Genomic DNA, 11,023 nt, shown 5'->3' on the forward strand with positions numbered 1-11,023 from the left:
TCAGTTGGTAAGAAATGCTTTTAGGTGACTATAAGTGAATCATTCAGCCACACTTTATTCAAATTTCTTTGGCCTAATGTAGCAAGTACTGTATATACAAGTTTTTATTTGTATCCGTCTGTCCATGCATCTCAGTACTTAATAAAACACACACGGATGGTTTCTCAAGACACAAATCAAGCCTAATGCTGGACTATAAAACAAACTCAATGGAGAATCTCAATTGAAAATGCTTTTAAGTACAGGTTTAGGCTGAATCTGTGCCTGTTAAACTGTCCCACAGTGAGACTTATAGGCATCTTTAGTCACATAAGCATTTAGCTTCAAATCACACATTCTACACTCAGGGTGAGGTGGTCATATGTCAAATATGACATTTCAAGTCATAACTCAGAATGTTGAGCCAATAATATTGTTGAAAATAAATATCAATATTGTACAGAAAATGCACTCGAGCAAGGCATTGTTGGGTAATTCAATCTCAAGGTAGTTTTCCCGTATTTTTTGCAGCCCCTCACAATCGTATTGAGTTAATGACATTTTACTAAATGTCTCCATTTTGGTATTTGTTTCATTATTGATGTAGTCCCAAAACATTTTGCATGTCAGCAATCAAGTTAAGATGTATAAATATCCAAACACATAAATACAGCCGGTATGATGCAAAATGGTTCATACTGGCTGTATTATTTATGTACATCTTGAAAACCTCATTGCTGACATATTTTGTGACTACATTATCAATGGACTAATGAAACAACTACAAAAAGATACATTTTGTGGGTGGAGTTTGCAATTAAAACACAATGGTGTGACCAGAAMGTCAAACCGCTTCCTCTGGATTCTGAGACGGGGACATCAGTGAGTGTGTTAATACAAATCTGACCAATAGCTACCATCTTGACAGGTGAGTCTCCAGGTACATGGTCAATCAGATATGAACGATAACATACCTAACAATGACAAAAACTCCACTGTGAGATAATTTAAGAAACAATGGTTTCGAGGTCTGTGTTGTTTTCTAATTGATWAAAAAAAACATTGAGGTTGAGATGAATGGTTGGATGTCTAAATTACACATTTTTATATCGTTTAATTTACCTGTACTTTATTGGTCAAAACATGTAGTAAAAGYTACGTTCTCTCCATATCCCCTTTTGCTATTTTGGAGGGAAAATCCTGAAAACGAACAAATCGGATGTTATGTGATTTGAACACTGCACTACTGTAGTGGCACGCAGAAAGGTTGATACAAGTTTGCATGACCCCTGACCCCTTAACCATCACCATCTCAAAGTAACTATGATTTTTAAAAACAAAGACTGCTCAAAACAATACATCTATTTCACTCTTTGTACTACTTATTAGAAATATTGTATTCATTGCAAAACATTCATGATATCTAAAATCTTAAAAGTATTCAGCTTATTTTCCTAATTATGCTCTATTCTSTCCTTGAGATTTCATTCAGGGACTGGGTTAAACAAAAATATCTTTATATAAAATGAGAGGGCTTGTTTCCATTCCACCAAAATAACTGCGTAAACAGGGAAGATACTGGCAGTAATAACATGTGATTTGCAAAAAATAAATAAAAATGTTTTTCATAAGCCTACCACCATGACAGCATAACAATGCACATATACAAATGAAAAATGTTAGCTAATATTATAAACTTTATTCATTAAGAAGTACAAAGAGTGAAACGGGAACGTTTCAGAGACTCATAAAAACATATCTGAGATTAGACATTTAACCACATGTAAACATTATAGCTGTGTTTGTGGCTTTGCTCTTCTCTCCAACGCTAAATTTAAAAAAATTAAAGACACTATGATAACAGTCCAAGGGGAGGGGTRGGGGGGGTCTGGGAGAAGCAGGAAGAGGGAGGGGGACTAGAGCAGTCATGTGGTTCTGAACTCTTTTCAGCCGGCGATTTTCTCTATCTCATCCAGATCATCTGTGTCCAGCTTCTCGATCTTCTTATCTATGGACGGTTAGTGAGGATAAGGTCATTGTTAAGATTGTCACACTGTTGGGGAGGGTTTTTCGGACATGATTTAGCCTAGTCCTGGACCAAAAAGCAACGAACAATCTCCATGGAAAGTGCTTTTTTAGTCCATATTAGGCTTAATCCTTGTCTGGGAAAACAGACCTCAAAGTTTGAAAATCATTTGGGAGGCAGCAAATTTTATTTGAAAGGTCAATAAATAAATGATTTATTCAGACATCCCGACTTACTGAAGTGATCCTGGATCTTGTTTAGGACGTTCATGCTGAACCTGCTGTCCACCATGTTGATGGCCAATCCCCGCTTCCCAAAACGACCCGTGCGGCCAATCCGATGCAGGTACGTCTCGTTGTCCGGGTTACCGTCTCTGTCCACCGGCAGGTCAAAGTTTATCACCACGGAAACCTGCTCCACGTCAATACCTGGAGGGAGAGTCAAATGGTCAGATTAGAATAGGTGGATGGACACACCAAACATAAAATGAGTGTACAACATATCCAATAATTACCCAGTTGAAGAATACTAAAAATAATTCAATGAAGAGCTGTGTATTAATGTAATGTCATCAGTCTACGTCCACGTGAAGAAGAGTTGAACACTTATTTTTGCATCACGAGCTAAAAAGGGCCCTCTCCTTAATGTGAAACTCCTCAAGGTACACCATTAATAAACACGATCAAAACCATCAGGAAACATTACAGACTGGGCCTTTAAATAAAGACCAATAGATTGATTGGTTGAGTTACCTCTGGCACAGACGTTGGTGGTGACCAGGACCTTCTCTTTTCCGTCTCGGAAGCGGTCGATGACAGCAGCTCTCTGCTCCACCTGCATCTCACCACTGAGCAGCGCCACCTGGTGTCCCTCCCGGGACAGCTCCCCTGCCAACCACCCCGCCGTTTTCCTGGTCTGAGCGGGAATGAGAGACAAGAAGGATAAAGTACACGGAGAGAAACACCACATCCCAAATCCACCCCCTAGCCACTGAAAAGGTAACCCGTAGCTCCTAGTGTAGATCTGAGATGATTAAATAGGTATCAGGCAGCATGGTAACAGCTTCTCATCTTGCCATGCTGCTTACATCCATTAACATTATCAGATTTAACTCTTGACAGTTGGGAATTAAACATTTCCTCAACACTTACCTGTGGCTAAGTAACACAGTGTTCACTCACCGATCTACAAATCCCCCTTACCAAACAACTTACTCATGATCCCGTTGATGAAGTGGAATAACTCACATGACAGAAGATCATAGCCTGAGCGATGGTGATGGCTCCGTAGATGTTGCAGAGGGCCATGAACTTCTCCTCTTTGCTGTTACAGAGGACGTAGTACTGCTTGATGGTGTCCAGCGTCTCCTCCTCCCGTTTCAGCTTGATGATGTTGGGGTCTGGGACGATGCGCTGGGCAAAGTTCCACACCGTCTCCTCAAATGTGGCCGAGAATAGCAGCATCTGGCACTGTTTGGGTAGCATCCTGAGAGGTAGAAGAGGGGTCAGTGTGGTGGGTGGGTTGTAGAAATGTATCCAACTTCCTGAAACACAGAGAGAGAAGACTAAGGGGTCAATGTGTGTACCTCTGAATGCGTATACTCTGGTCCTGATGACCCTGTGTTGCGATCATGACGTCAGCTTCGTCCAGGACAAACACTTTGATCTTCTTGGGGTCGATGAACTTGAACTTCAGACACCAGTCCAGCATGGTGCCTGGCGTCCCTATCACGACCTGCTCCTGGAGCTGAGTACCTCTCGGCACTGGGGAGAGAAGAAAAGAGAATATTCCCTTTTCACATTGTCCTTTTCACCACAGTTACAACAACTGTGGTGGATGATTAACCTGGTCAGCTCATTGTGATAAAACAGTCATACTAGTGTTTCTCACTCGGTTTGAAACACAGTCAAATCAGTTGAGACTTTAAAAAGGACTCCGTTGTAGACTTACGTTTGTTTCCTCTGATGGCGTAGACTAGTTTGACCTCTGAGTAGTGCTTCCCCATCTGCTCAATGACCTTCCCCGTCTGCAGGGCCAGCTCATAGGTAGGAGACACACAGAGAGCCTGGGAGAGGAGAGAGGAAGGTGTTATATAGCTCATAGGTAGGAGAGACAGAGCCTGGGAGAGGAGAGAGAGGAAGGTGTTATATAACAGGTAGTATTAACCATCTCACCTGCTGATTACCTAAACATGCCATTAGGCACAAAACATGTAGAGGTCCTACCTGGAACCGGTACAAAAAAACCAAGCAAGCAGACAGTGTACTCTAATGAAAGTGACCCTGAGAGGTCAAGGGTCAGGGCTCAACTCACCTGTGGGAATTTGTTGTTGGGATCCACATGACTGAGCATGGCCAGGACAAAGGCAGCAGTCTTCCCCGTCCCYGACTGAGACTGGGCTATCAGGTTCTGTGGGCTGGTAGCCACGAGAGCACGGGTCAGATCAACAAAGAGAGGAGACAGGAAAGACCAAGCTTGATGATTGTTCTGGTAAAACTGTTTAATGGCCAATCAGATCAATGGAACAGTTTGATATCAGTTGAAATGGAGAAGAGCAAGACCAGACAGAGAGGATGTTTGGTATTACAGAGAGGTAGACTCCACACAGCATTTCTTATGTCTATCGGCCTTCTGTCCAAACAAAACTAAATCATCTCTAGTCTGTCAACTAGTTTGGGATTCAGGGAATGAATATTAACTTGATACAAAAAGCTGAGAGATGTATGTGACTGACTAAGAGGTATCAGGCATCTGGAAGTGTCTGAACTGAGCGACTGACTGAAGCTCTCTGTAAACTCACGGTTCAGCGAGCATCATGGGTAATGCGTTCTCTTGGATTTTGGAGGGTCGGTTGAAGCCCATGGCGTACACTCCCTGGAGCAGCTGAGGTTTACTGTGGGGACAGGGAGGGAAACAGGAGTATTAAGGGGACATTTAAAAAAAAAAAAATTCTAAACAGAGAAAGATGGACACAAAGCCAGGTGCCCAGAGCACATTACATGTGCCAACAGCAAAACAGATTCTGTTCAAAACTTGTCATTTTAGTTCAACAACATTCATAACACCTTGTGCACTCTTAACAGTTCATAGGCACCTCATAGACAGCTCTTAGAATTTATAGACAGGACATAGAACTTACAGCCGTAGCTCCTCGAAGGATTTGACAGAGTAAAGCGGAGAGTTGGGATCCCTCTGTAGGACTTCTACTTGATTGGTTGTGTTCACTAGATTACTGCGTATCAACTTATTCAATAACGACTGTGCCGCCTTGTCATCTGAAAACAGTTACATTACATTTGTAGTTATTATGGATCCCCATTAACTGCTTTCTTCCTGGGGTCCAGCAAAATTAAGGCAATTTAAAAACATTACAATACATTCACAGATTTCACAACAGACTGTGTGCCCTCAGGCCCCTACTCCACCACTACCACACATCTACAGTACTAAATCCATGTGTATGTATAGTGCGTATGTTATCATGTGTGTGTGTGTGTGTGTATGCATCTGTGCCAATGTTTGTGTTGCTTCCCCGCTGTTCCATAAGGTGTTTTTTTTWAAAGTGTAATTGTACTGCTTGCGTCAGTTAATTGATGTGGAATAGAGTTCCATGTAGTCATGGCTCTATGTAATGCTTAAGTATATTGATAAATTCCATTTACTTTTGATACTTAAGTATATTTCAAACTAAATACTTTGACTTCTACTCAAGTAGTATTTTACTGGGTGACTTTCACTTGAGGCATTTACTATTAAGATATCTTTACTTTTACTCAAGACAGACAATTTTGTACTGTTTCCACCACTGCTGTCATCCCATGTTGTGTTGTTTGCCTGATAGTAAACACCTTTATCGTCCTCCTCCCCTGTTTTGTCTCCCTCTCCTCCGGTCTTTGCTGGCGTTGTAGCGCTGGCTGCTGCTGTGTTTGTCGTCGTTGTTGTTGTCGTCGTAGTCGTCGCCAATGCAGTGTTGGCAGTACCTGAGGGTACCATATGGTATTTGTTAGCTTGTGGTATCTCAGAACAAGTTGACACTTTTTTCAATGAAACATTTTGTTTTCACCCAAACTAGTTAACAAGAATTGATTCACAAATTTAAGTTATAATCCTTCAGATCATGTGTTATGCTAAACCACATGTTTATAATAGGCAACATGGGATAACTTCTCTTACCATTTTCCTCGGGCTTGTCTTTGATTTGTAGGCTACCAATCTAGAAAATATAAACAMGCATAATATGGTTTTAGGATGTCCAGGAATGTTTTAAAACTGGTCATTTCAGGGCAAGGCATGTGCTGCACAAATTGGAGGGCGTGAACATGTTAGGATCTTCCACCCTGTCCACCCTGGACAGATGCCATTTCTTTACCACGTCGAAAGTCGTGACAAGAAGTAYATTAAATCGGGTTAACGCTAACGAGATAGAATTGTATGTAACAGAGAACGTGGTGTCTGTCATACAATGCAATGAAAACAATTAATAGTTAGCTGATCTGGCTAGCCAAGTTAGCAAAGTAACGTTAACTAGCTAACGTTTGATAACTTGACTAGTTAATTAGYTARCTAACGTTAGCCAAACTAGCTAGTTACAGTAGTTATGATGTGAACGATAATACGGTCGAGGGGGTCATGCATGTAATGTTGATTGATTGCAATGTCGGTAAACTATTTAGCTAGGTAATTAATGTAATTTGCTATTTTTGAACAGAATCCATAGTTAACGTTAACCAGCCGAAGCATAGGCCCAATGACCCGACACACTTCGCCAAAGAGCAGTTCGGCTAGAGCTTACCGATTCCGCGGCGGCTTCTTGCTCGTCCACAGCCTGGGCCCAGGAGTCTGCTGACATGATGTCCGCTGTTATTAGGTCACTCTCGTTCTCTTATCACACCACCTGATTGCCAGTAGTTTCAACACCAACCAGATAACTGAGCTAGGAACCCTAACAAAGTGTTTCCAAAGTCTGAAAATAAACTAATATTACAATGGCGTGAAGAAATCGGCTACGGAGTTCACCAGTGCGTCCGTAAAAAGGTCCGGGTGTAGAAATTGAGACAAGAGCAAAACAGTTCCTCCCAACTGGCACAACAAAAGTGCATTCAAATATACCGTATATGGATGAGCTAATTCTGTGTAGTGCATTTAATCCCAAAAATATCCTGCATATATGAAATTATTGTTGTTCCGCTAGGGTTTCGCAAATTTTCTCCCTGAGTATTGCAGATGGATAAAATAATTTATTTGCGGTAAAATATCAGTTTCTCACAATATGTATTTAGTACTTTACGCAGCCTCTAGATGGTGCCTTAAACATTCTGTCTTGATAACTGAAATAGGGGTTGCATTTAAGACATTTAAGGGAACAGTTTGTGACTACTTGCAGTAAAGACTACACCAGTATGAATCCATACCTATASCTAGGTAATACAACCCGATATTTCCAAGGGATGGACTGACTGTCTATCTATTGACCAGATTCAGCGTCCATTAAACCTACAGAGACCCAGAGGTCACCTCTCTGAAGCCCGTCTTCACTGATGCTACTGCTGCTGCTTCATTACATGCCGAATTGATTTCACACCTTTGCTTGGTCTCGTTCCGCTGGGATGTATGGATGGATGGATGGATGGAGAGAGAGAGAGAGAGAGGGAGAAAGAGAGAGTGAGAGAGAGAGACAGAGAGAGGGAGAAAGAGAGAGGAGAGAGAGAGAGGGAGAAAGAGAGAGGAGAGAGACAGAGAGAGGAGAGACAGAGAGAGAAAGAGAGGAGAGTGACAGAGAGAAAGAGAGAGGGAGACAGTAAGAGATAAGAAGACTATATTGATCAGTGTTCCCATGTCATTCATCGAAGGTGATCATCAGTGTATGTTGACTTATAGGAAGAGGCGAGGAGGAGAGGCAGGGGGGTCTGGGTCGTTCAGAGCTTTAGTTTGGAGATACATTTGGCTTAAAAGGGAGTCTGAGTTTATTGTTGCCTACCAAACTGCGGCTGCGCTGGATGAGGTATCCATGGCAACCAAAAGTGTAAAATTAAGGTTTCAGTTCCCCCGAGAATTTTAGGAGGAGGCAAAGAACAAAGGCTACCTGTTATCACACCAATGAGACTCTATGGAACGCATTGAGCACAGATAAGACAACCGTAGATGTTGTCTGGAATGGATAATGGGAGTAGACTGTGTGTGTGTGTGTGTGTGTGTTTATATTTTTCCAGTGCACCACATCATCTATACTGAGTATACAAAACATTAAGAACACCTAAATTAGTTGGGGCATGGACTCTACAATGTGTCAAAATGTGTTCCACAGGGTTGTTGACTCCTATGCTTTCCACAGTCGTGTCAAGTTGGCCTGATGTCCTTTGGGTGGTGGACCATTCTTGATACACACGGAAAACTGTTGAGGGTGTAAAATCCAGCAGTGTTGCCATTCTTGACACAAACCAGTATGCCTGGCCAGTGTTGTAGGTCGCGAGACCAGGCTACCTACCTGGGGCGTCAGGAAGCCTGGCAGGTAGGAGCGTTAGGCCAGTAACCCGAAAGGTTGCTGGATCGAATCACTGAGCTGACAAGGTAAAAATCTGTCATTCTGCCCCCGAGGAAGCCAGTAAACCCACTGTTCCCCGGGCGCCGAAGACGGGGATGTCGATTAAGGCAGCCCCCTGTACCTCTCTGATTCAGAGGGGTTGGGTTAAATACGGAAGACACATTTCAGTTGAATGCATTCAGTTGTACACCACATGTAGTGAAGTAAAAGTCAAAAATATAAATAGTAAAGTGAAGTACAAACTACGTAAGTAGTACTTTCAAGTATTTTTACTTAAGTACTTTACACCACTGGTGACAATATCTTAACACCCTTTATATCTATTATAGACATGTTAGTACAGTGGTGAACCTATAGGCCTTCAGTGGTGAACCTATAGGCCTTCAGTGGTGAACCTATAGGCCTTCAGTGGTGAACCTATAGGCCTTCAGTGGTGAATCTATGCCTTCAGTGTGAACCTATAGGCTTCAGTGGTGAACCTATAGCCTTCAGTGGTGAACCTATAGGCCTTCAGTGGTGAACCTATAGGCCTTCAGTGGTGAACCTATAGGCTTCAGTGGTGAACCTATAGGCTCGTGGTGAACCTATAGGCCTTCAGTGGTGAACCTATAGGCTTCAGTGGTGAACCTATAGGCTTCAGTGGTGAACCTATAGGCCTATTCCAGTGGTGAACCTATAGGTCTTTCAGTGGTGAACACCTTATAGAATGTGCTTACAGTGGTGAACCTATAGGCCTCTAGTGGTGAACTATAGGTTTCAGTGTGTGAACCTATAGGCCTTCAGAACTATAACTTCAGTGGTGAACCTATTAGGCCTTCAGTGGTGAACCTATAGGCCTTCAGTGGTGAACCTATAGGCCTTCTAGAACCTATACACCTCAGTGGTGAACCTATAGGCCTTCAGTGGTGAACCTATAGGCCTTCAGTGGTGAACCTATAGCCTTCAGTGGTGAACCTATAGGCCTTCAGTGGGTGGGCCTATAGGCCTTCAGTGGTGAACCTATACACCTTCAGTGGTGAACCTATAGGTCTTCAGTGGTGACCTATCGGTCTTCAGTGGTGAACCTATAGGTCTTCAGTGGTGAACTATAGGCCTTCAGTGGTGAACCTATAGGCCTTCAGTGGTGAACCTATAGGCCTTCAGTGGTGAACCTATAGGCCTTCAGTGGTGAACCTATAGGTCTTTCAGTGGTGAACCTATAGGTCTTCAGTGTGAACCTATAGCAGCCTTCAGTGGTGAACCTATAGGCCTTCAGTGGTGAACCTATAGTCTTCAGTGGTGAACCTATAGGTCTTCAGTGGTGAACCTATAGGTCTTCAGTGGTGAACCTATAGGCCTTCATGGTGAACCTATACACCTTCAGTGGTGAACCTATAGGCTTCAGTGGTGAACCTATAGGTCTTCAGTGGTGAACCTATAGGCCTTCAGTGGTGACCTTCAGTGGTGAACCTATAGGCCTTCAGTGTGTGACAGTGGTGAACCTATAGGCCTTCAGTGGTGAACCTATACACCTTCAGTGGTGAACCTATAGGTCTTCAGTGGTGAACCTATAGGTCTTCAGTGGTGAACCTATAGGCCTTCAGTGGTGAACCTATAGGCCTTCAGTGGTGAACCTATAGGCTTCAGTGGTGAACCTATAGGCTTCAGTGGTGAACCTATAGGCCTTCAGTGGTGAACCTATACACCTTCAGTGGTGAACCTATAGGCTTCAGTGGTGAACTATAGTCTTCAGTGGTGACCTATAGGCCTTCAGTGGTGAACCTTCAGTGGTGAACTAATAGGCCTTCAGTGTGTGACAGTGGTGAACCTATAGGCCTTCAGTGGTGAACCTATAGGTCTTCAGTGGTGAACCTATAGGTCTTTCAGTGGTGAACCTATAGGCCTTCAGTGGTGAACCTATAGGCTTTCAGTGGTGAACCTATGGTCCTTCAGTGGTGGAACCTATAGCCTTCAGTGGTGACCTAAGGCCTTCAGTGGTGAACCTATAGGCCTTCAGTTGGTGAACCTATACACCTTCAGTGTGTGAACCTATAGGCCTTTCAGTGGTGAACCTATAGGTTCTTCAGTGGTGAACACCTATAGGCCTTCAGTGGTGAACCTTCAGTGGTGACCCTATAGGCCTTCAGTTGGTGACAGTGGTGCAACCTATAGGCCTTCAGTGGTGAACCTATAGGTCTTCAGTGGTGAACCTATAGGCCTTCAGTGGTGAACCTATAGGCCTTCAGTGGTGACCTATAGGCTTCAGTGGTGAACCTATAGGCCTCCAGTGGTGAACCTATAAGGCCTTCAGTGGTGAACCTATAGACCTTTCATGTGGTGAACCTATAGGTCTTTTAGTGGTCTGATGCCTATAGGACCTTCAGTGGTGAACTATAGGCGCTTCAGTGGTGAACCTATAGGTCTTTAGTGGTGAACCTATAGGTCTTCAGTGGTGGGATATAGGCCTGTCAGTGGTGAACCTATAGGTCTTCACGTGG

At 43.1% G+C, this 11,023-nt stretch overlaps 1 protein-coding gene across 1 annotated transcript; it reads right to left on the reverse strand.

Moving 5' to 3' along the window:
- Window positions 1-1,908: 1,908 nt before the first annotated feature.
- Window positions 1,909-7,056, reverse strand: LOC112080945 (ATP-dependent RNA helicase DDX19B). Its single transcript, XM_024146890.2, has 12 exons — window positions 6,798-7,056; window positions 6,179-6,218; window positions 5,854-5,985; window positions 5,145-5,280; window positions 4,806-4,898; window positions 4,319-4,421; window positions 3,956-4,070; window positions 3,591-3,768; window positions 3,253-3,490; window positions 2,758-2,920; window positions 2,242-2,433; window positions 1,909-1,987 (listed from the first exon to the last, which is right to left on the reverse strand). Exons 1-12 carry the CDS (start codon window positions 6,852-6,854, stop codon window positions 1,926-1,928), a joined length of 1,509 nt encoding a protein of 502 aa, XP_024002658.1. The 5' UTR covers window positions 6,855-7,056; the 3' UTR covers window positions 1,909-1,925.
- Window positions 7,057-11,023: the final 3,967 nt, after the last annotated feature.

This window comes from Salvelinus sp. IW2-2015, unplaced genomic scaffold (genome assembly GCF_002910315.2).
Source record: "Salvelinus sp. IW2-2015 unplaced genomic scaffold, ASM291031v2 Un_scaffold16599, whole genome shotgun sequence".
NCBI lineage: Eukaryota > Metazoa > Chordata > Actinopteri > Salmoniformes > Salmonidae > Salvelinus > Salvelinus sp. IW2-2015.